This window comes from Vanacampus margaritifer, chromosome 3 (assembly GCF_051991255.1).
Source record: "Vanacampus margaritifer isolate UIUO_Vmar chromosome 3, RoL_Vmar_1.0, whole genome shotgun sequence".
NCBI classification, from domain to species: domain Eukaryota; kingdom Metazoa; phylum Chordata; class Actinopteri; order Syngnathiformes; family Syngnathidae; genus Vanacampus; species Vanacampus margaritifer.
The window spans coordinates 24,219,181-24,246,025 of record NC_135434.1 but is presented as its reverse complement, the minus strand read 5'-3'; the positions used below and the strand labels follow the sequence as shown (position 1 = coordinate 24,246,025).

The 26,845-nt window shown below is 39.2% G+C and overlaps 1 protein-coding gene and 1 long non-coding RNA gene across 3 annotated transcripts in view; one reads left to right on the top strand and one right to left on the bottom strand.

The window, feature by feature from the left end:
• Positions 1-2,975: 2,975 nt before the first annotated feature.
• Positions 2,976-26,845, top strand: part of zmat4a (zinc finger, matrin-type 4a) — a 113,321-nt gene continuing 89,451 nt past the window's right edge. For both annotated transcript variants that reach the window (XM_077561771.1, XM_077561770.1), the window contains exons 1-2: positions 2,976-3,116; positions 25,777-25,878. In XM_077561771.1, coding sequence (XP_077417897.1) covers positions 3,030-3,116; positions 25,777-25,878 — 189 coding nt within the window. In that variant the 5' untranslated portion in view covers positions 2,976-3,029. The remainder of the gene's footprint in view (positions 3,117-25,776; positions 25,879-26,845) is intronic.
• On the bottom strand, positions 14,471-20,945 carry LOC144049182 (uncharacterized). Its single transcript, XR_013293508.1, has 2 exons — positions 19,873-20,945; positions 14,471-17,146 (listed from the first exon to the last, which is right to left on the bottom strand). It is a non-coding gene; the product is annotated as an uncharacterized LOC144049182 (long non-coding RNA).

Sequence of the window (26,845 nt, the reverse complement as noted above, 5' to 3'; positions counted from 1 at the left end):
AACTGCAGATTCACTGCCTGAACTCATTCTAGTGCAAGACCTTAAACGATGCGATTTAGCTTTTTGGTCTTGGACCCAAGCACATACGAACGATTACATCATGATTTTCGACTTCATTCTGTTGTGTTTTGATTCCGGTGAGTCAGTTGTTTGATTGCCATCCCACCACAGACGTTTCCAATGACCACAACGCAGTGGGGCTCATGGTGCCTGAGGGTTTAATCATTTGTGAGTTATTAGCAGCAAATACTTTTTGTAATTGCTTTGAAGGGAAAATGTCAATTTCAACACATCACAACATGAGAACAATTATTTTGGTCGCTTGTTTAGAAAATAACTGCTCTGGAGAAGCAATATATAAATGTTAGGGTTTCAATATATAAATGTTAGGGTTTCAAAGCGAAAATATAAAAAAAACATTCTTTATGGTATCATTTTGATGATGTTTTTGGTTGTATGTAAACATTTCAAGAAAAGCAAAAAAAAAAGTGGCTACTATATTTTTACAAGCTCATTCATGAGTAAACTTTAGGGCTTATATTATTTGTGTTTTTTTTATTATTATTTTTTTTATTATTAATAATAAAAACAATTTTTTACATCTTTGCATGATTTCTGCCACAAAATTGTTCAGTGAACAGGAATTGTAGACAAAAACTGTACACTTAAAAATGTGTAAAAATGTGCACAAAATGGACAGGTAGTCCCCGTCTCTATCCTGACTGCTCAGTACATATTCCAAATAATTTAGGACAGAAAATACCCTAAAAAAGTGAGACAGCTTCTCCCACATTCTCCTATATTGTTATATTCTCAACTGATTCAATTAATATATATATCTTTTTTTTTACATCTTCCACAGTACTAGTTTGAGGTGGAAAACAAACTGTCCAAGTCAGTATAGTAGTGGACATTTATTTTAAACATATATTATTATATCAAATTTTTATATTATAATAGTATATAATTGAACGCCATTTATTGTCATTACACATTTTACAACGAGATAGGAGAGGTTCCCCTGTCTCTGTTCAGTGCATACATCAAGTATATTAGATATAGATTATAAATAAATAAATAAACAAAGTGCAAATTGTTCAAGTGCAAAGTAAAAAATAAATAAATAAATATATGTAAAAAACCTTCCTTTTCAGAAAGGCATATCAACTTGATTTTTATGATTATTTTATTTTATTTACAGTGTTTTTATTGGTTCTACTGTTTACTGCTTTTTAATATATTGGTTTTATTGTTATTATGTTGTTGTTTTATATTGTACCAATTTTAGCACTTTGAGGTTTGATTTCAAATGTAAAGTGCTGTACAAATACAATTTATTATTATTATTATTAAAAATAAAAGATACCGATGACTTCTTAAAATTATCGCTTAAGTAGCCCCCCCCCCACACTTCCCCCCAGATTATTCAGGAAACATCATGAGGAGATGATTAAGGCAAAAAAACAAACAAACAAAAAGATTTAGGCAATTATTTTAGGAGCGTGACGATATGTAAGATGGAATGTATAAAAAGTATCGCACAGGATGTCAAGTTTAGCATATCTGCAGAGTATTACCCATTATAGAGAAGCTTCACTTACAGAATGCATGGCTTGTATTTGACCACTGTTGTCAGGGCCAGCCCTGGGCATAGGCAAACTAAGCGCTCGCCTAGGGCGCCATCTAGTGGAGGGGGCGCCAAATTGCAGGGCAAAAAAAAAAAGATAGGGTTTTATAAATTCATGAAAATGTCTGATTGGTATTGTGTGACTAATAGGAGGTGAAGAACACTGTGTAACTGCGACTGGTACCACAATTTCAAGGCAAATGTCCTCTTTTTTTCAAAAATGTGAATATGGTCACCCTAGTAAATGACTTAAATACGGTAAAAGGATACACAAAACATACCGTTTGAGTTATTAACAGCATTTTTTTGTTTATTTGTATTGTAGCTCATACAGTTTGTTCACATAAAGGAAGGTTGAATAAAAGTTGTGAACCATCAGTTGGAGAGACCACCTTTATTTCAACTGAGGATGCTACAAAATGTTATAGAGCATATATATTTTATTTATTTTACATTATTACATTACATTATTTAAATATGTTATTTAATACCGCATATATATATTTTATATAATAAATATTTTTTATGACTTCTAGTCCAAATAAATATGAGATCATGACCTGGCACCCTGAATCTGACCTGCTGCTGCTGTTTACAGTGAATGGTAGGGGGAGGGGTCGTGCATCATCTCAGAGTGTTAGCGCTATTGATAGATGGATGGCTTATGTTGTTGTCTAAACATCAAAAACCTTTACAATGACAAGGTCCAAGCCCTCAGGTACTGCATTAAGAAAGCGGTGAAAGGAGGAGGAGGAAAAACGGGCCCAGGGTAGAGAGAGGCATGTATGTCAGTCAATCAGAATTGTCTATAAAAATAAACATCAAAATAGCATAAATTTCCGTCAATTTTTCAAAGTTTCCCGACAATTGTTAACAAAATTGGCGTCCGTCATTGACCTCATTATTATTATTACTTTTTATATATATCTTACACAAATATATTGTACATAGTTTGAAAACATTTTGTAGTTAATAATGTCAGCACAAATCGCACTAAACAGTTGTATTTCACTGTACTACTTATGTACACTGTTGTACTTATGCTATTTATTTGTATTACTTGTAGTTGTCTGGGGATGGGGGTGGGGGGTGGTCTACAATCTACGCTTAACGCCTAGGGCACCATATCACCTAGGCCCTGCCTGTTGTACTCAATCATTGCACCTCTGAACACATTAACCTTAAGAGCAATATTTGGGTATGGATGAGCTAAACAATGTTTAAAGCGATGTAATGAGGCAACTTGAAGTCTGGACTGGCGCGTGTTGATGAACGGTTGCAGCCAATAGGAGAACAGGTGGGCGGGGCATAGCGGCTGATTCATTGTACTATAATGTAGTACGGCTGCTGGGAGTCGACGCATCTCCCGCTCACTCTGTTGGCGTCCTGGAGGCTCTGGTTCATGGATTATCTACTTTCCCTTCAAGTACGACATCAGCTGGCGGTGTTCCCGACACATCTCAGTCAGAGTTACAGCGTAGAGTTACAGGTACTGTTTGTACCGCTTTTTCCTTCTATTTAGCCCCTTTTGGCATCAGTCACAAGAGGCATGCAGAGCAATGATTGGGACTGAAGGGAGAGCCTACCGCAGGGGAAAAGCAAGCATGACTGTCGTGTTGCATGCTTATTTTACACGGCGACATTCTTGGTGTGTGTTGCGGAGAGTTGCGGTGCTGCATGCGCGCAGGCGCTGCATAGTAGTGGCACATGTTTTCAAAGTAAGAAGAGCACGCAGGTGGAGATTAAGCTCTCAGCACCGAAGCAAAGAACCTGCGACCCACCACTTCTCTTCGTTGGGTCTTTGTTTTTCCAGTGTATTCTTTTCTAAATAGTCTGGGCAGAATTCTGCCATATTTTATCGCCCCCCCCCCCAATTCTCCAACACATTAAAATGCTAACAATAGAATAATAAAAAAGAGCCCTGCAGGTGGAAGAGAACATGACTGTCTCAAGGTGACATTTAAAAGGTTGATGAGTAGAGGCAGCTCCCTGAGACCTGGATACACCTCACACACCTTTGTGGGAGAGAGCTGTGCATGCTTGCCCAATTGGCCAGATTTTCATTTCAAGTTATATTTATGAGCAGTTTTAAGTAGCAAAATATTGATATTATTTATTTTTGACAAACCCATCAACAGTGGGTTTTGCTTCCAACTGGATGATACCTGTTCAAATATTTTACTCTGCTGTAATCATCAGTAACCACTCTTTGAATTTAACTTCATCGCTTGTGATGTATAAAAGTCTCACACTGAGGTCTAGACCTACATCATGTTGAAAGTGCTTAAAATATATTTTTTGTTGTGATTTTAAACAAATTAGAAAATGACTAAATTGGAATGTCTTGAGATGAGTGCAGGGTGCATCACCACTCACTGTAATTTACCAGCTTACTGTGATCCTATAGGATAAGAGTAGAACAGTGATGAAAGGAACTTAATTTTAGCTACCATCTTCTTGAATTTTGGCCTCATGTAAAAAAGTCACTGCACCATCAAAAAAAAGGCATCCTCATCACCAACTTCTTTCACAAACCACAAGAGGGCCCCATTTCGGTTCAATTGAGTTTTGCTTCTTGGACTGCATGTACAACTTCTGATATATATTACAAGCACGATGAGACATTTTTCCTTTACATTGATTAAATTATTGTATATTCTACTTTCTAAAGTTGGAAATAACATCTCTCACCATCTTCATTCGGTATTTAAAGAGCATACTCCAAAACTTGTCATGTTAAACATAATCTGTACACTTTATTTATTTTTCTGTCCTCCACCAGTATTTCCATCTCTCGGTATTCATTCATTGCTCAGCTGAGTTGGATTTCTTTGAGAAAGACTTGTAATAATCTGCGCTGGCATCACCTTGTTATGATGACAGCTAAGCAATGTCTGATGCAGACGGGAATGTGTGTTTTGCAAAGGTGCAGACTACAGTAGTCTGGCAATATACTGCACATGCACTGTCAAGTGATATTAGGTGGATTTGTTGCCATCTTCACCACTGAAAATATAATGGAGTCATAAGTAAATTTCTAATTCAGGTCCTTGGCACACTGAATTCAGGAATGAAAGGATTTACGGCAAGTTATAGTTATTGGCTGCTTGCAAATACAGAAAGTATGGTGACATAATGTTGTGACATGTAAATAGATCAGACCTTTGATTTGAAGAGGTGTCTTTAAGTCTCACTTTTACATACAAGAGCATCTTTTCAAATGAGGATAACGTCTTCGAGTGGTGCTTTCAACGAGCACTTGGCTATTTCCTAGTTTTGTTGTGGGAACTGCATCAAACATGTGAGCGATTCGACCCCAATGCAACCACAACAGATTTTGACATGTTTACATCATTTATTTAACAAAAGCTGCACATAAATGTGAAACAAAAAGGTCAACAAAAAGTGACATGACATATAGGTTGACTTGAAAAACTCAATAACTAATGATAAAATAAAGAAAGTAAAGAAAGTGGACGGAAACCTCAGGTGGAAGACACCGAACAAGCTAGAAAAACAAAACACTCTAACCTGTACAAGGCATAGGAACAAAACAGTAAAGCACAGTAGTAATGTAAGCAATTGCTTATTAAATATTGTGATTGTTTTTTTTTTTTTGTTTGTTTGTTGTTTTTTATGATTGTTATTATCGCAACCTATACTCAGAAACTAACAAACCTAACCCTGAGCATATTGAGGCATTCCTCAGTAGCTTAAATATGCCTCAGTTAACTACTGAATATAAAGATACGTTAGAGGCGCCACTTACTATAAGCGAGTTGTACAGTGCTCTAGATAGTATGCCTAATGGCAAGGCACCTGGCCCAGATGGTTATCCGGCTATATTTTTTAAGCACTACTGGTTAATGCTTGCTCCGCTATTCTTAAGAGTAGCAACAGAAATGAAAACTGATGGTTACATACGTCCACACATGAATACAGCAGCAATTAAACTTTTATTAAAGCCAGAAAAAGACCCCACCCTTCCATCAAGTTACCGTCCGATTTCACAAATTAACACTGATATTAAAATGATCACTAAGGCTTTCACATCTAGACTAGAAACAGTAATCTCGACAATCATTCATAGCGACCAAACAGGCTTTATTAAAGATCGTCACTCTACTAATAATATTAGGAGGCTCTTTAACCTTATTAGCATGTCACAGCGGCATGATAAGAAGGCAGTTATTATATCGTTGGATGCAGAAAAAGCTTTCGACAAAGTTAACTGGTCCTTCCTCATTGCTGTTTTAAATAAATTTGGCTTTGGGAAATCATTTATCCACTGGGTGTCAGTATTATATGATTCTCCCAAAGCTACAGTTACTACTAATGGGATTATATCTAAGAGCTTTATTTTACAGAGAGGCACAAGACAGGGATGCCCACTATCCCCTTTATTATTTGCAATATTTATTGAGCCACTTGCAATAGCCATACGCCAAGAAAGAAGGATTCAAGGAATTCACTCTGGGGTAACAGAACATAAAATTAATCTATATGCCGATGATATTTTACTTTATTTAGAAAACCCGGCGATTTCGTTAGGGGAAGTATTTAACTTAATAACTAAATTCTCACAGTTATCAGATTATTCTATTAACTGGACAAAATCAACACTTCTACCTATTACAGAAAAATTCATGGAACCCTGCAAGCCAGGACCCACACTACTCATTTCCTATAGGTAATTTAAAATACTTAGGCATAAAAATCTCACCTAAATTAACTGATTTAATTCATTTAAACTTTTCTCCACTTCTGGATAACATTCATAGTGACTTGGAACGCTGGAATAATCTTCCTATTTCTTTAATAGGACGAATAGCCCCCATTAAAATGAAAGTATTTTTTCTCAATGATTCCATTTAAACCTACGGCTAAATGGTTCCAGTTGTTGGACTCAGCTGTTACAAAATTTTACTGGAATAAAAAAAAAAGCAAAGATTAGTCTATCTACTCTTCAGAAAAGTAAATCCAAAGGTGGTCTAGAGGCACCAAATTTTATGTACTACTATATAGCCAACCAGCTACAATATATTGTTCTATGGGCACAACCCAACAGAGATACTAACTGTTGGCTGGAACTAGAACAGAAGGATTGTAATAACCTCAGACTTCTAGATTTACTCTTTATTACAACATCAATTAAGCGACATAATTGTTTTAAAAACCCAATGATTTCCGCCACCCTGACTGCTTGGTGGAAGGCATTAGAAATGACAAAAGCCCAAGTGGAGCCCTGTGGGCTTTCTCCCCTATGGCATAACCCCGACTTTCGAATTAACAACCAATCGTTTTATTTAGGTGTGTGGGAGCAGAAAGGAATTACACATCTCCACCATCTCTTCTCAGATAATATGTTTATATCATATACATCCTTGCTCCAAAAATACAAAATAACAAACGGAAAATTTTTACATTATCTGCAAGTTAAAAATATGATAAAGAAACAAATTCCAACACTTCAGGGTACGCTCCAACCGCCGGTTTTAGCTAAAGATATTACCAAGCTTTCTCCGACAACAACAAAAAAACTTTCAAAAATATATGTTACTTTCATATACGGATAAAATGTCTTTACCCATCTTAAAATGGGAGACAGACTTGTCTATAGCTCCGGAATCTGACTTTTGGATTCAAGTTTGTGAAAATGCATTTAAAATGACAAAACACACAAATTTACAACTTATCCAATATAAAATTATCCATAGAACATACATTACTCAATATATGATGAAGAAAATGGGACTCTCCGACTCCGACATTTGTCTCCAGTGTTTACAAAACACTACAGACACTTATTTTCATGCTTTATGGTTATGCACTCCGGTTATGTATTTCTGGACTAAAGTCTTAGAAAAACTTTCCGCTATTTTGGACTGTAGGATACCTTTATCTCCAAACTTGTGTTTGCTAGGTGACCTAAAAACAACTGACTTACCACATAAACAATTTCAATCTACACTTGTAGCCCTTACTATCGCAAAAAAAAAACAATTCTTGTTAACTGGAAAAATAAACAAACTCTGAATATCGACCAATGGTCTAACCTCCTCATAAATCACATTTTAATGGAAAAAATATCGGCCTCAAATAAAAAACAAATATCAAAATTCATAGAAATATGGTCTACGTATATAGAATATTTTAACCTAATTCTGGTTATTTAATTCTGCCTGTTAGCGAGAGCCACCACATCGTGATAACTTACATTGATGTCTCTGCATTTGGCAGTTTGTGTTTTTATAGTCAGGAACCCAATTGCTGCCAACAGGATCGAGCAGATTCACCTCCAATGGGCACTAAGGGCTAATATTCGGATTCACTGCATGCCAGGGGACTAACTCTACAGGTGCTGTCCCCCTCTGGCTGGGCGTGGGCGGGTCTGCCCCTCTGTTGGCTGCTGGGTGGCGGCTGCGTCTTGGTCGTTCCCTGGGTCTCGTAGTGGGTGCTGTGTGTCTCCCTGGTGTTCGGGGCGGCGCCGCCCCGGCGCGGTGCGTCGCTCTGGGCCCGGCGACGCGGTTCGGGGCCTGTGGGCCGCCGGGGTGCCCCGTGGTTCCCTCTCCCCTCCCCCTTCCTCCCCCTTGCTTCCTCTCCCTCTTCGCCTCTCCCCGCCCGTCCTCCGCCTCCCTGTCCCTTCTCCCTCGTTGCCCTTCCTCCTCCTCTCCCCCTCTCTCTGCGGCCCTGCCGCTGCCCTTCCTGTCGTCTCCTTCCCCCGTCCCCTCCCCCTCCCTGTCCGCCCTCCTCCCCCTCCCCTGGGCCGGGGGTTCCATCCGTGGCCCGGGTCTCGGCGCTCCGGGGGCCGGGTGGGTGGTTGGGGTTGGGGTGGATGGCGGGGGTGGATGGGGGTCGTGGGGGGAGCGGGGGTTGTGGGCCGGTGGGGTGCCTGGTGGGCCTGCAGTGCCCCGTCCTGCTGCGTTGGGTTGGGGGCGCGGGCCGCGTTGGGATGGGGGGCGCTCCTGCTCCTGGGTTTGCTCTCCGGCCAGTGGCCCCTGTGGGGCCCGGGGGTCGTCCTTTGGCGCTGCCGCGGCCTGGGGGGCCCTGAGGTGTTGCGCTTGCTCTGTCCTGGCGGGGGTCGACGGCTCCCCTCTTTGGTAGAGATTTTCATGCATGCCAGATCCACCAGCATCTATCGAAACTCAGACACAATCTGTTTCTCCCTCAGGTCATTGAATCGGTGCAGGCTGGTGTCTGTGGATCTCACTCTGCTTCGTATGTCCTTTCTACCTTTCCTCAGTTTCTCCTTTGGGCCCTTGAGGTCTCCCTAATTTGTTGGAATTTAGATGTCTCTGGGGTTGGTGAAGGACTCTGGTTAGTGGCCCGGTGGGTGGTGTCTGGTCGGTGCTGGGCTTCGCTTTTCTTTCTTTTCTTTGGTCCCTCTTTGGGTCTCCTGGCGGCCCCACGACTCTGGCTGGATTTTGAAGTGTTCGGTTTAGGTGAACGGTATGGGATTTTTTTTTTACACGCACACACGCACGCACGCACACACGCACACACACACGCACAAACACACATCCACATACAACAACAACAAAAAAAAGGGAGAACAATGATGATGACATGTCAAATGATCAATACTGAGCTCTCCCAAAAAATAAAAATAAATAAATAAATAAATAAATATTATGATTGAACTGTGAAGTGCATTTGTGGACAGTGTTTTCAATTTTATTGATTTATTTAACCTTCATTTAACCAAGAAAGGCAATTGAACAGATTCTCATTTGCAATGCCAACCTGGCAACAGACAGCAGAGTAAAACAAAGTCAAAATACAAATACATAGTCAACTAACAGTACAGTGTGATATAGTTACATTATATTGGACAGTCACATTACATCATAATACATGGCCAATAAAAGGTTCAAAACATGCTAAAAGAAGGTGCAGCAAAATGGAATCAGTGCACAGAGTGCTTTGCTGAATGAAAGCAACGTTTTTGACATACTCATGTAATATTGCGGTCGTGACGTTATCCCAAGTGACAAGTACATGCATAGGTACATATGTTCTCTTTTGCACACACTACATTAATGTCTGAGGGAAAAGTAGCAGCATGTCCGCCACTGCTGCAGATTATTTTGTCATTCATTCAAAAATGAGAGTAACTTAAGCCACTAAAAGGTCTGTGAATCACTGTAATTTCAAATACAGTACCGACAAAAGAGTGCAAAAAAATGGAAATGGGTGCACCGTTAAAATCGTTATGTAACTGAAAAGCCTCTGACTACAATGTCTGTTGTAAGAGTTCAATGCTGCGTTTTCCTTGACTAAGGAGATTTCAAGCTTGTGCCCACGTTGGCCAACATGAACCTCATTAGGCTGACTAGTGTCATAATTCGAGGATCGCAACATTTACCCAAATTGCCTGCACTGGCTTAAGACCAAGTTGATTATTGTACTAATGTGTAGACAGCCTGTTTTCACCCAGCAGATTTGTAGGCAGTGCATCGTCGCACAACATGAAAACAAGTACAATAAAAAAGAGACCGAAACAGAATGATGAATGCACATTGCTCTTTGGTTTGGAATTTTGGGTGGTCAGAGTCACATGTATCCAGTCTAGGTAATGTGCTTGCTTACAGAGACATTTTCTGAAATAGTCTTTACAAATATGCACTGCACACTATCGATTAAGAAGCCAGTTTTCCATAATATGCCCCCTACAAAGCTTTGTCTTTTGTTATAAAGGTCCTGAAAAAGTCCTGTACATCAATATCAAAATAAAACTCACACTCAAGTACAGTAGGATGGATGTGGCGACCCACAAGGGATCGATTCACCTGGGACCAGCTGTACCTTTAAGGGAAGGGTGGGAGTATGATGTTTCTTGGATCAAAAAGATGATAGAGATCAAAGTGTTGTAGCTTGTTGCTTGCTATGTGAACTTTTTTTTTCTTTCCCCCCTGCGGAGACTAAAAGAGACATGACTTACCTTCATCTCCTCAAAAATCCTCATATCATTGATGCCCATTCAAATGCATTGGAAAATAAAAAAAGATAATTACTCCAAAATTGACGACAAAATTCGACTACGTGTTTTTCACGAAGAAAGGGTTGGCTCCTCCAACAGCCCAAATAAAAAAAAATATGGAACAACAAATCTACAAATAGGTCAATATGTGCAGGTCCACTATATAAATAACAAATAGGGCATAACACATAGCCCATCTGTATCTGAGGGGCTTAAATGCTGATTTTCGTGCAAGCACAAGTCTCTCACAGTGCGTTTGCCAGTTTGGCAGATCGTTTTCTAGGCTGGGCATTCCAGCTCATTGGTAAGCTCACTAGAGGCCTGTCCTGATAATGATTCTGATCATTTAAATCAGGTGTGATGGAGGATGGAAACATCTAAAACATACAGGACTGAGACCTGTGCCTTACACAGTCAGAAAAATGGTGCTAAATTTTCACCTTTTACTCATTCACTGCCATAAATTCATTAAAAACAAAACAAAAAGAATTAAAAAATTAGAAGCAACAGGTGCTAATTTTTTTACGTTATGTTACGTTTGTACTTTTAAGAACAAATTTATAATTTGGGATTAATTGTGAGTCAAACTAGTGAAGTCATGCGATTAATTACGATTAAAAAATGTAATCGGCTGTAAAAAAATTATTGTAATTATTATTATTATTTTTTAATAATCTTTTTTTAAAAAGTGTCAGGCGATTACAATTCTTAATTGTAATTAATCACATGACTTCACTCACGATTAATCACATATTTTATATCTGTTCTAAATGTACAATAAAAAAAATCTAGGTTTTCATACTCTTGTTAACAAAAGTGGGAAAAAAATGTTAAACTAATAGAAAAAGTTCAAATGAATTTTTGACGTTTATAGCCGTTAATGGCAGTGAATGAGTTAAGGGTCCAATGGTTTGTCACTTGGACAGTATCCTAAAGGTACACCTATGCCGCTTTCCATTAAGCACAAGCTATTGACTCGGAGAGGCAGCCAAATGAATGAGACTTCCATTTGAGCTCCTCATACAGAATGAATGAGCGCTGGCGGTGAGCTCCGTGTACTGGTTGCAAAATCATGACTGCAATATTTCATCCATGGTCCATATTAAATTGTAAATATTAAATATTCAATGCCGATGTAAAATGCCTTTATTGTATTTTTGTCTTGACGGTGGTTGGCCAGAGGTCGCCTGTGTCTCGCTGGTTTAAAGAGCTTCTGTGTATTTGATGGGCTGTCCTTTGTAAGCTTCTTAACCTTTGTCACCACATCATGTAATGGCAATTCATATTTTGAATTCTCGCAAAAACCGTGGCAGTAACTTACCACTTGTGAAATGTTATGGCAGAACCCCACACGCTGCGTGTGTGCAAGTTTAGGCAGTTCAATTGATTCCACCCTCATCCCACTGCACCCCTGTCATAGAAAAACAACGGAGATACTATTGTAACCTTTAAACTGGGTACATAGGACCCTTAAGATTTGTACCATTTGAAGGCAAATATTGTATGTACCATAGGGTACTTTCTATGTACCATAGTGTACATATTTGTACTCTTTATAGGCAAATATGTACCTAAGGGTACGTATTTTCAGTGATCACCGACCACTGAAGAGGAATAAGAATTTAAGTGACACCTGGTATAACTGCAATTGAAAATGAAGGGAAAATGGTTCTTTGTTAAAATGTCAAAGTCAGGCTTCTTATTTCAAGACAGAAGCACAACCCTGTGAAGTCAGTAATACGAACTGAGAGTCAAAGAGACACCTCGTACAAAAAGCCGGTCAAGCTGGTCATTGCCTAGTTGAATGAATTACAAGTGATGGTTCATTGCCTCAACATCTGCTGGCCACTTGCTGCTGTGACCCTTCCACAACGCGCAACGCATCGCCTTGACTCATTTGCCTCTAGCTGATGAGCGTTCCAGGCGCACGTTAAAGATTGTTGACTAGGTGTGACATTCAGACTGGCTTGCCGCTAATTTGATTGCCAAGATGAGAAGTGCCTTCCACTAAAGCAAAAGGCCACCTTCTGTATGATCTTTGCCAACTGTTCTGTTTAAACAGAAGGTGACTTTAACGATGTTGACAACTGCTGCTCTGATTAGATACAGTAATGACGATTAAATTATTTGAAGATACCCCTGTTGGGTTACAATTGCCTTGACTTCCAATATCCAATTACTCTGGGTGAAAATTTACATTTTTCTTCATCCCATTTTGAAGAAATGTAACCCTTGTAGCTGTGCATTAGGCAGCAAAATCCATTAGCCTAATGAACTGATCACCAAGGGCAGCGGCATTCTATTTATTGTAAATGTAGAACTTGTACTTTTAGAGACCTGTACTTCACATTCTGCGGGACTTTTCATACTTGAGTAACCGACTGTTGAGACAGATTCACCAGCCTCCGAAGGTGGGATGTTAAACGAGGCGTCATCTGGATCACATCCATTTGGCACATTTGGTAGTAATATAAACATATGGAAAAGTCATTTAAAAGATTAAATGACTTTTCCATTATATATGATTAAACCTGAGTATTAAGGCTTGTCGAAGTATGCACTCACAGTCCTCTTTATTAGGTTACTATCAGAAAGGTTTAAAATGTTTGCATGATGGAAATATGACACCATTAAACAGTTTATGTTTATAATATATTGCTGAAAGCATTTTTTAAAACATGAATAGCACGTGCTTTATATACTTCCTCTTTGCTTTCCATTATGAAACAATTTCCACAATCCATAAACAAAATGGTTAGGATGTTTAAAAAAACAAACAAACAAACAAAAACTTATTCATGTGCTAATGAATGAATAAGTCATTTGATAAGACTACAGGCCCTATTTTCATTCCTGGCACAAGTTTAGTGTAAAGCGCATGCTAACTGTGCACATACGTGGACTTTTCTTTCTTTTGGTATTTTAGTAGACTTTCCGCAGGTAGAATTGGGTGTAAATTGTGGGATGATAAGTAGCTGAATCCCGGCTAATCATAGCAACAACCCAAACTTAACTTTGCAGAAGCAGAAATTGACTTGCTGGTCTGTGCATGACATACATACTGACATATTGTGTGTTTATACTGGTAAACTGCAAGATCTTCCCTTTTCAGATGATGTACTCGGTCGGCTGTGCATGTGATGTGGGCAATTGACTTTTCGCAATCCACGCCCAAACCACGCCCCCAAACAGCCATGGTTCTTCAAGCTCATTATAAAATCAACTCCCAAAACTTTTGTGAGCTTCAATAAAACCATACCAAACAAAGGTCTAACTATGAAGGTAGAATTGGTGCAAAAGAGACACATACCAGTAACATGAGGCATGTGCCCGTACATTAGTGCTGTCAGTAACGACTTAAAAAAATAATAATTAGTCGCCTATTGATTATTCCATCGATTAATCGACTAAACGCTCCACCCCCCCATAAAAATTCAATATATATGTATATTTTTAAGTCCACTTAGGTTGAACGTGAGTTGAATTTAGTGGATAGAAATACTCACTGTTCCTTATCTTCTGCACACATATGCACATATTAAACAAACACCAACAAAATTAGCATTAGCCCTGAATAAACTTGAATCACTTACTTATTGTACTTTTCCTGAAAATCACTTCATAGTGAAGGTATTATTTGATTACTATATTAAGTGTAATCTTTGCGTGTTCAAAAATAATTGAAAAATGAGATCTGATGAAGAAGCTTCTTTTGCAAAAGATTTATTTTAGGAGCTCCTAAAAGACACAAGACATGCTTACATTCAAAGGTGATGTTAAGCCTCGAGTGTGTCCATATGAAAAACACACAGTCGCTTTATAGATGAAAAAAGCATACTCCTCCTCTGAGGCTGGACAAAGGGTTAGCAATTATAATAGACAGACAAGTGATTTATTGACATGTTTACTCCAGTTTCGTCCAAAGCCGGAAATATATGACTAGACAGGTATGCGACCTAGACTCCCTCAGACCCACAGTGTTATCAACTTGAGAACATGCCTCCCATGTGCATTCCTATCTCACCAGCTGGAAGGGAGTGAAAAGTGTTATTCATTACACTACAGTTATATGTCCAATATATTTCACACAAACATTATCAGTTATATGGCATCTATATACTATAAGTAGATTCATAAACAGTAAAAATATGCATAGAAAATGTTAAATGTCTTCAGCCCCTCAATGAACAAAATATATTTGTTCAAAATAAAGACATTAAATCCCTTAGAAATAGTCTAGAGAAAAATTCCAGCCGGATCTTCATCTGATGTCGCCACCGCGGTCATAGCTTTAGAAGTTACAGATTCTACCATCATATAAGACGACTTGTTTTGTACATCTTGCTTTTCAATGGCTGTGGCAATAAGCCGCGTGCACAACGATCTCAAACCAGGAATACAGCAACAACCGCAAGTTGTCAAAAAAGCTGAAACCAAATTTTTATATCTTCCAAAAGCATCCATCCAGTTATCCAAATTGACGTATCGATACCGGACTGCTCTTTCATTTTTTTTATTAAGTGTCCGGAGTCCCTCAATGGCATTGGTTAAACTTCCACCCGGTGCAGTGTTATTAGGAATAAAAGTACAACATTGTTCTGCGAACATTGAACAAACACCACCCCTTTCTGCAAGTAACATATCAAGGGCTATATGATTCTGATTTAGTCATTTTAGGTTGTTCTGTCTTACTCATAGTTTTATCAATGCAAATTTAAATTGGAAAATAGGGATCAGTTCCAGAGAACCATGCCCACAGCATTAGGCCCTAACAAAAGGTGTTATTTATGGTTACATTAGGTGGCCGGATATTACCTTCAGGAAGAACAAAAGTTAATTCGAATTGATGTCCCATTCTTCTCAATGTTACTCTCTTGCTAAAAAAAAACTGCCTCACCACTGGACGGCCAGTATCGGCCACTTTGGGTGGTAATGAAGGTGCTCCAGTCCAGTCGTAAAACACTACCTGTCAAATACCACCAGTACTTGAGCCAAAGGCCCCCCTTCGTCGGCCCCCCACTACTAAATCCCTTCAAAGATTTAATGGGGAGTTTGACAGATGTGTTTGTGTTAGGAGCAACGGTCAGGACAATTGAGTTATTATACGCCCAGTTCATTATCCATTGGAATTTGGGTAGAAATAACATTTCTTTTATCACGATGTGTTGTATTCAAACTCACGTCAAGGGGTTTCATGAAAAACCAAAATGGCGCAACAATTAACAAGAGAAAAACCGTCATAATGCAGCAATTAGTAGCAGAGTTCTTCATCGAAGCCATCTTGAGAAGAAGTTCTTTTGTCAAAGGAGAAGGATGTTTGTCAGTCGCTGGTTGATTTTTTTTTTTTGAGGCGTTGTCAGCCTTTTTCAGAACCCTGGCTCACTGCCAGAGATCGCAGGAAAGGTCACGGGACTTCATTCCCAGTGTGACTCTATCCTTGTGAATTGATGAAAAAGGGGCATGTTACTCAAATCACCATTGAGTGATTTCTCCTTCATACAGCAGATTGACACTTGGTCAGCTTTGCCCATGGAAAAGGCACTACAATGAATCTCCTTCCAGGACCTCCTACGCTGCAGCTTCCCTCCTTGGACAGCTTGTCAGGTAGACACTGGAAACGGCGTGGTGGGGCTCGGTGAGATGGCTCCAACTGGTGTGGGCGGAGATCATCAGATGGTTGCCCTTGGTGGCATTGTTGAACCAGAAACAGCCGGCCTTGTAGATGAGAGATGATACCAAGTATCTCCTTTCCGATACAAGCGCACCGCACAGGATGTACGCTCCTTGACCTTAAATGGACCTAGCCAACGAGGACAAGACCATTTCGGTTTAGTTACTTTCAACCACACATATTCACAATCATTTATTTTTGAAGGAACATCTGTTTAGCTTAGAGAATGTAGACACTATCTCCTTAATTACTGGGGGCCTCTCAACGTGTGACTCCCCAGCGGAACATTGGGGGCGGGAAACAGCCTGTTTTTATGACCCTCAAAAGGAGTCCAACCTTTTTATATCTTAGGAAGTTTTTGTTTTTTCAAATGGGTTCGTCTAATCCAATATTCCTAAGAAGCCCTTATAATAGTAGATAATGATTAATCAAATATTTTACCATGATATTTACTGTTGTAGATTTAGCATAAATGTACTTTTTATCATACATCAAATTTCTGTATTTTTTACGCTGTTTTTTATTATAGCAGTGTAAATCATTTAAAAACAACATCATCTTAACTCAGAACTATTCATGTCCGGCCGGGCCATAAACAGTCTGAGAAGAGATTTATATATATTTATACCTTTAATAAACACTGCAGTCCTACAGTTCATTTTTACAACTTGTCTCATAAAATAATGTCCACCAGGTGTCCCAATGTTCCTTCCACACCTAAATGGCAAATTCCATGGGCTCTAGAAATTATACTTTTCAATTGTTTCTGAAATTGAATATACTTACCTTATTTTCTGCTATTCGGGTTGTCTTTTGTCATCTTTGTAGAACTTACTTCCCTCCAAGTCAAATCCTCTCCATTCTCCATCTGTGAATTAATTCACTCACATACTATAGAAGTATCACCTCATTCAGACTAACTTATAGTCCTATATTGATTTAATTTAACATGAACTGTTTGTGTGCATACCTTCCTTCGTGACACACACAGACAGACCAGTAACTGATTCCCTCATCTGACAAAGATCAATTTTGATCATTTCAGACCTGAATGTGAAAACTGCAGCCGCTTACAAATTGCTGCTTCAAAAAGGGAAAAAAAACTGACACCTTGTGTCCTGTTGATAATAAAAATAAAAATGGGGGAATTTGGCCAACACCAAGACTACAGGAGCAGATCCTGCTTAGTCTTGCAACAATTCCTAAAAACAAAACCCTTGGAGGCGCAAATTTGAATTCTGTCCAGGCAACACAGGGTGAGGAAAAAACAAACTAACTGTAAAATAAGATAAAAGATCAAAATACCTACTTCAAATAAACCAAAAAGTAATCTTAAAATGCTAATTATCCTCCCCTCTTCTACATAGTAGCGGGGCTTGTAAAACACACTAGGCAACTTTGCAGATCATGACCCAATTAAAAATCAGTGTCTCCTTAATCAAAATTAAAAAAATTTAACCAGCAATTTTGCCGTAAGTGTTCCACATCTGAGTCCAATCCAGAAGCTAAAATTTAAAAGGAAAATGGGCAAAAAATTAGAAGACCAAATTCAACAAGCATCAAACAACGCAAAATATAGTATTAAAGATTAGAATACATTTTATACTACCCTAATTCACATAAGCCGTTCTCAACTTCCGAAACTGCGTTGCTATAGATCACATCTCCTTTACCGACACAGTACAGAGTGCAAACTGTACTCAAAACAGACCAAAATATGACTCAAAGGCCGATCTCAGATGACTCGAACTTTGAGTCCACACTGGAGTTCATATTCCTTCCTGTCCTTGTTGATAGCAGTTTATGCAGGGCAAAGTTCAAAGCAGGCCTTAGCTGTCACTGGAGACCGCTGACAGTTTCATCAGGACGGCTGTGATGAGAGTTTGAGATGTCTGCTCAAAGAGTTGATGGACATTTTGCTCAGATAATTCATAAGAGTCATTGAACAGTCTCATGGCGAGCGGATTTGCAGTATACCATCCTTTTCGCAGTCCGTGTGATCACTTCCCCCCCCCAAAAGTGACCATTGTTCAGTTCGCCGTCCACTCTGTGCCCAACAGCCAGGTTATTCCAGCACGTTGGAGACACCCAAGAACAACACCTCTCGTCAAAGATTGAACCTGCCTGAAACACTTATACACTCGGAACAGACAGAGGGAGATGAGATCATAGCAAGAGATTTATATGCTTGTTATAATCAAAAAATAATAATAATTTTCTCAAAAAATATGTATTTTGTAGTTTCATCTAAATGTGTTCTACATTATAGCAAGTAGTATTACTATATTTACGCATATGTCTACCATAGACTCCTTCTTCATTACATGTTACCTTAAATTATGCCTCCACATGGAGGGAAGTCTCAAATTCCAGGACTTCTCAGACTTCTAGAATGGGACTCAGATAAGGACAAAGGTTAAATCATTTTCACACCTACGAATAAGTTATCAGAGATGCAGGGGAAATCAAAAAATCAAAAATGAAAAGTCTATTTCAATTAAAATTTGGTTTTATTACTTATTCAACTATATTAAAATTTGGTTTTATTACTCATTCAACTATAAAAACACAGACCAGATTTAAAATAATAATAATAATAATATGGATAGTGGCCTGTAGTTATCATCTAGACCTCTTTATCTTTCCGCATTCTTCTCTTACCTAGAAAAAAGAAAAGCTCCCATTACAGGACACATTGCCCTCTGACTCCTATTTTCCACACAAATCCCCCTCCTCTCTTCCAAGACACAGGGAAGGAGCAGAAAAAAGGGGGAGGGAAAATCACATTCAAAACCTATTTTTTTCTACATTCCTATACGAAAAACAAACGCCATTATCACACCAGTCTTTTCTACTCAAAAACAACACCAAACATACAGTTAAAGATTTTAAAGAAAAACAAATGAAATATCCATCCACACATTTCTTATTCCCAATTACAGATTCAGTTAACTTCCAAACCACCCGGATAGCCCCCACTTTCCTTATCTAGGTCTCATTCGATTACTCAACAATTCTCTCAACTTTTTCAAACTTTTGGGGCACATACGCACACACATATCAACTAGAAAAATTCCCATTATAATCACACAATTGACCCTAGTCATTTTATAACAAAAAAAAACATTCTCTCCTAATCACACAAGTCACACATGCTCCAGATTAGTACGCCATCTAGAACCAATAGACTGTGGAATCTCCGCATGCCGAGCCAATTCCAATCCAAAAATTTTTGCCTTATTTAATCTATTTTCCGGGTCATGTCTCATTTCCAACAATTTTAAGCTGGCGGAGATTTTAGCCTAGCATTCGCCACGCGTTCATCTAACACGTTGACGTTAGCCGAGCCGTGGCTAGCGGACTCGCTCAACAGTTTTACGAGCAACTTTCACAGAGCTACCCAACGCAAGCATTCTAGCACAAACCAACATTTGGTCCACGACCCCACACCGTCTAACTTTTCTTCCATTCGAAGAAACTATAGATGTGTTTTTCACGGAGGTAATCAGCATCTGGCGCTGTTTACACAATCAACTTCTACAGACTTCATTAATGCAATCAGACATGTCTCAGATTTTAACGGTGGGAACCAACCTTTATCACAATTAGTCCGCATCCATTCATTTAAAAGATTTTTCATCTTCCGCCGTCGCCGTGGTGGCAGCGCTTCAGCCATGACGAGTGTTGCGGCCGTGACTTGTTCGCTTAGCGACAAGCTTTGAGTATGGACCGGAAGTTTACGCAAATCAAACCACCCTGAGTCTCGTTCAAAAATGTCGTCCATTATATGTAGTAATTTAGTCGTTTATAATATTTATAAAGTCAGTGACGTCTCACTTATGATACTACAATACAACAGATCAAAACTATTCTCATTAATCCCCCCAAAAAAATATTATATATATATATATATATATATATATATATATATTTTTTTTCTTAGAAAAAGAAAAAGAAAAAGAAAAAACGAAACAGAAATTAAATATCTTTTTGCGCGACTTAATAAATACTTATCCGGATCTTCGCGGGCGGCTTCTTCACAGCTCTCGCTTCCAATGTGAATGACATCACACGAGCGGCTTAATTCATAGCTCTCGCTTCCAATGTGAATATCACACGAGCGGCTTAATTCGACACAACACACACACCCCGCGGAATTATGTCCCACGGTTTTTAATAACCTACAGCACACACACCGTGTGAATGATACCACACGGGCGGCTTATCCTCTCCGCTCACTCCGTAAAATTATTCGGAGGGCTTATTCATACCAAAATAAAAATAAAAACAAGACAGCCTATTCCACCGCGGAACCAATCTCATATGCCGTTTCCGAACGGCGGAGCGCTCCCACTTGACGTCACTTCCGTATTCAACGGGCCAACCCATGCATGGTTCAATGTCGTAGTAATTGTCAAAATCGAGGACTTTCGCGTCCCTCCGTAACAAATACGACTTTAAAACCCCCCTAACTTGTTCACAGATCTCAAATACAATTTGGTACGGACGTAATGCAGCTCTGAGTAATCCCAAACAAACAGAATTTCTCTACGTGGATAATTTGTCCACTCACCTTGTTAATATTTGCGCATTTAGAAATTCAGTTGTCCAAGATCATCACAGCTGTTGCAAAAACGTCCCAATTTGTCGCCGTCGAGGGTCACCAATTGAAGGTATTATTTGATTACTATATTAAGTGTAATCTGCGTGTTCAAAAATAATTGAAAAATGAGATCTGATGAAGAAGCTTCTTTTGCAAAAGATTTATTTTAGGAGCTCCTAAAAGACACAAGACATGCTTACATTCAAAGGTGATGTTAAGCCTCGAGTGTGTCCATATGAAAAACACACAGTCGCTTTATAGATGAAAAAAGCATACTCCTCCTCTGAGGCTGGACAAAGGGTTAGCAATTATAATAGACAGACAAGTGATTTATTGACATGTTTACTCCAGTTTCGTCCAAAGCCGGAAATATATGACTAGACAGGTATGCGACCTAGACTCCCTCAGACCCACAGTGTTATCAACTTGAGAACATGCCTCCCATGTGCATTCCTATCTCACCAGCTGGAAGGGAGTGAAAAGTGTTATTCATTACACTACAGTTATATGTCCAATATATTTCACACAAACATTATCAGTTATATGGCATCTATATACTATAAGTAGATTCATAAACAGTAAAAATATGCATAGAAAATGTTAAATGTCTTCAATAGTCCAACATATGACAAATCCCATTAGGTCAAAATATTAATGCACTTAAATAGCGCTTTATCTTCATTCCGTTTACTAAGTCTGACGCATTCGCTTGTCTTGTTCAAACATATTACGTTGTTGAAGCCTACAATGGCCATCGATGCAGCATGCTAAGGGTACCGCACACACGCACAGAAAGGTTTTTCAAATAACTTACTTTATGCTCCAGAATCCGACGCTGTCACTCTGATGTAATTTCTTTCGTTTCATCCCATTCAAATCCATAAACGTCACAAAGTGAGTTTGTTTCTACTGCCAGCGTCCGTGTTTTGTTTGCTAACTCCCTTGCATCTGTTGTTAAATGCATTGTGGCCAACTGGGTCAATTTGGCTTGTTTTTTGCACATTTGGTGGCGTAAAACCATAGTACAATAGTCCAAATAAAGATGACTTGACTTATGGCAAATCCTGCATGGCCGAGGGCAGGAGTGAAAGAAAACAACAACTCGGCGGAGTCGCTTATCTGGAGGAGTCTTGCTGTATGTTTAACATAATAGATACCGCCTTCCTGTTGCTGACGCACATAGTGCCACCATTTTATGTGTGTCAAAGCGGCGCCAATAAATTCATTAAAGCTCTTTTATATATTTAGCGATTTTGACGTAGATTGTTTTGTTACAAACATAAGACATGTAGCGATGCTAATTTTCTGCTAAGAGGATTCACCAGCGAGACTCATCATCAGCTGTGTACTTCAGCATCAACGGGTGTTTCGGCCATTTATCACAAGACACGCAGAGGCAGGCCTTCCACAGGTTGATCAAACTTGGGTGTGTATCTCAGCAGTATTAATAGTCTCTTTAATACCCAATGGCGTTAGCAAGATCTAAAAACATCACATGGAGGTCTCTTTGATCCATTTTGGTTGCTGTAATCTGGTGCTAGATGATATTGGCATGTTCCAAGCATCCTGAGAAACCCTGGATACCAGCCTTCGGCACTGACGTGTCAATAAAGTTGTTTTTTTTGCAAGAATGAAGACGGGACATGGATGATGAGTTCTTCTCCTTGGGGATCAAGATACCTCCAGCTCTTTGCCATGCCATTGGCATCACTCCCTTCAGCCATACTGTCCTCATCAACTTCTATAGGTACTTCAAAGTTTTAGTAGTGTTCTTATAAAATCTGTACGGGACTCCGTTGGGTCCTGGAGCTGATGCTGATCTTAGCTGTTTCACCGTTTTTTTCACCTCATTCCATGTGGGAGGCCTTGTATCCATTTGGTGTTACGGTGCCTGAATGGGCGGCATGTCCTCAGGGATAGTGACTGGCTCTTGCCTTCGAGCATCGGAGTAGGTTTTCTTCAGGTGTTCTTCCAGGTCTTTTATGGGCACATGAGGCTCCCACTATTCTCTGGGTCAAAAAGACTTTTGACGAAGCTGTAAGGATTATTGTAGAAGAGGATTCATGTCCGTTCTTTCCGTTTGTAGTCGTCTGAGGTACTCTGCTCTTCGCAGCCTGGTGAGTTGTTGCTTGATTTCTATCTGCTGATCTTCAAGCCCCACTCTTTCCATCTCTGTGGCTTTCCTCAATTGCCTTCTCTCTTTCACAAGTCTGTCAATTTCCCACTGCCTCCTGGACTTTGGTTGGTTTAATGGGCCTTTCTGCTGTCTTGTTTCTTTTTCGCCAACCCTTTTGGCACCATAGCTGTAAATAATGTTTCCTATATTGTCCAATTTTCTTTCCACAGGGTGCCTCTGCTGTTCCAGAAGAACAGGTCAGAGTCTATAGTTTCCGACTCTCTCTTCTCACTGGATCGGGGCCTGGGGTTTCCTCCCTTCCATCTTTCTTTCTATTGCCAGCTGTACTTATCCAGGATCTGGGCTGGAGGCTGATATTGGCTGTGATTGGTTGGGTTCTAGATAAAGCCCTTCTTTTGGCTGTTGCTGCTTGGGCTCTGCGCTGGGAGATGACAACTTTTGCTGGCTCCACTCTGAGCTGGAGCACGCTGGTAGTAGTGGATGTCTGGTCTGTGGCCTAATGGTTGCAGTCCGATCTGTGCAACACTGAGCTTCACCCATGCTACACTGCCAAGAGGCTTCACCAGCGAGACACATCATCAGTTGTGTACCTCAGCATCAACGGGTGTTTCGGACATTTATCACAAGACTCCCTCTGCTGAGGCAGGCCTGCCACAGGTTGATCAGACCTGGGTGTGTATCTCACGGTTATTAGCTACTTTAGCTGCCCAGGTGGTATCGTTTCTCTCCAGCCACAGCCAGTGACTCGTCCTCTCAGCAGTATTTATAGTCTCTTTAGTAGCCAGTCAATGGTCTTGTCCTCAAATTCCAAGTTCCTTCAGAAGCTTCAAGGCCTCAAGTCAGTAATATTTTTAAAGTTGATTTAATTTATAGTGCCTTTTGACCACTAAGCATGTAAGCAAATGTACGTGTACAGTGGTCCCTCGCTACTTTGCAGCTCACTTATCACGGATTCACTATATCGCAGATTTGTATTTGGGTCCAAAATGTATACGTTACGGGGTTTATCTTGGGTTGTACCTCACTATTTTGCAGGTTTTTTCAGAGATGATGTTGAAAAGAACATTTGAGTTGAGCTTGAGTGTTCCAAGTTTCCCAGGTTCCTGTTTTTGCTTGTGCTGCTGTTTTTGCTGCATCTGCTTCTCATTATTTAAGATTGTCAATCATTTATTTCTAACATTTGTGCAGCTTTAGGCAGTGAAACACAATAATTCGTATGTTTTGTATCACATAAAAAGTTTAATTTAATGCCAAAAGTGTTTCAGGAATAGTTTAATGAGCTAACATCATGCATCGCTAGATCACTGGGAAAATGTTTGTGATGTAGCCCAATAATGATTTGCTTTCTTCTTCAGGTTTAAAAAAACAAAAAAAAAACCTTTTCAGCCAACCAACAAGCTATCTTTAATTCAAATTGTTAAGCTTTTTGTATTTTCCAATGTTATATAATTTTACTCATCATTTCTGTCTGCACTTTTATTTAAATTTTTTCTGAAGATAAGTTAAGATAACTTTAATAAGTCCCACAATGGGGAAATTTGCAATTTAACTGTAGGCCAGGTTAAAACCGACACACGAGGCTACAAGCCTCATTAAGCAGAGTTTATTTGCACATTTACTCATCAGGGCATAATGTGGGAAATAACCTGCGTAGCTCACAGCGTCCATTATGTTCAGCTTCATTAAATGACAACAGAGGTTTTTACTCAAGCAGTTAGTGTCAAAAATCTGCTAATGTATTCACAAAGAGCCACTCTGATTAAGAAAAAAAGAATGTCAGTGCTTTAACAGGTGAGAATTAGATACCAGCAGAAAAAAAACTTGTTTGGATGAATATGGCTAATAAACATTTTAGGCAATACTGTAGCTTAGTTTAGCCTCCAACTTTCTCTCTGTTTTATTGAAGATAAGCCTGAATACTTTTTTTTTTGGTGGGGGGGGGACTCTTTATTTTAAGCCTGAATACTTTGTGCAGTATTTTACTTTCAAACAAAATGTAACAAAATTTGTAATAGTTGTTTCAGACATTTCCCTGGAAACTGAATAAGTGCTTTAGTTGTCAGGATGAGTGCATTATCTTTGTTAGTCATTTATTTGGAAATGGAATTTTGTCTGTTGTTGAAGTTTCTGTGGGGATGTTGGTCCTCTGCGGATGTTTGATATTTAATGTCTTTTTCCAAGCCATTTCATGGAAAAGCTGCTCAGCATTTGTCACTAACTGAAATGCAGAAGCGGATGAAATATTAACAGCCTTGAAATTATGAAACAAGATTATTGTTTACTTGCTCCGTTACAGCTTGGTTGGCTTGCTGCTCCCAAACCCCCAAAGTAGATCTGGGGATGGCATAAGATTAATTTCTCTTGAATTGAAAGTAAAAGTGAATAAATAACTTTTGCACCTGCAATGGTACCCAGTAGGGTAGAGAAGTTCACCAACGCCCAAAATCCCGACTCTACATCAGGCTCCATGCATTATTTACTAAGAAAATGTTGAAAAATGCCCTACAAATGAAAACATTTCAATTAAAAATTTAACTCCTTGGTGTATATGACCAAATGTGGGTTTTATTTTACTTTTTTTTTGTCTGTTAGCAAAGCTACACAATAAAAAAAACTAAACCTTGATGGAGGTTCACTCACGGAATCCAATTCAAGTAAAACAATTCTCTCTTTTTTTTTCCAAGCCATTCTTTAAAAATAAGTTCACTTGCCACAAGGTATTATTCCTGTAAGCTAATATTTGGTCTCTTTCTAACAGATGAAGTCTACAGAAGTGGACCAAGGGCTTTTCACAGACAGCTACTGCAGAGTGTGCAGTGCTCAGCTCATCTCCGAGTCCCAGAGGGTCGCTCATTATGAGGTGAGGAAGACTCCAATAAGACACACTTACAGTATACAGTGGTTCTTAACCTGGCTTCGATCAAAACCAAGGGGTTCAGCAGACCTCGAGACACACACCTGAATCAAATGATTCGTGATGGTACACCCTGCTTAACCTATCTGTGTTATAGGGAATTAGGTGAACTTAGTAGCCTTGTGGCTTTTGTGATGGTACATCGTGTGATTTCTTTATTATTGTAATCCTTTCTTACTATTTCGAGCAATAAAAGAAAGTAGCCAGACAAATATGTGCAATATGAATTCACATGTATTATGGAACGTATGGTGTTCCACAGGGTTCAATTCTGGGGCCTCTGCTGTTTTCATTGTAACTACTGCGCCTGGGTTCCATCTTCAGAAAACGGCTTTGGTTGTCGAACAATTCTAGTCCAGCACAACTTGCTGTCAAGCAAAACTAAAGGAACACTTTCTATAAGTGTTAAACGGCATGAAACTGGGGAATACAAGAACACAACACTTTTCGTATTCAAGGTAAAGAGAGCCAGATTCAATGAAAGGCTACTCTTCCTGTTCATTTTGTTCACCAGTAAACCCTACACCTATGTATTGAATTTGAAAAAATAAATAAATAAATAAAATCCACATTTTACGGGTTTGGTGAATGCGCATAGGAAACTTGTGGGGTTCCATTCCTCCAAGAAGGTTAAGAACCACTGATTTAACATCATACATCTTAAGGTTATCTTCACCTCTAGTAGGTGCGCAAACACATCAATCACCTCTGATCTGCAATGATGCCGAGTGTAACATCTTGTTGGTCTTCTTCCTTCTGCTTCAGTCTTGACAATTTTCTCTGCAGCTGTTGCCACTCACTTGGCTAGCCACTTGAGTCAAAAGAGTGAGTGGAAAGATTGTGGGAAATTTTACTGTCAGATGACTCCAACTACAGTATGCACACACTCACACAAAGAAAACCTTTAACAATC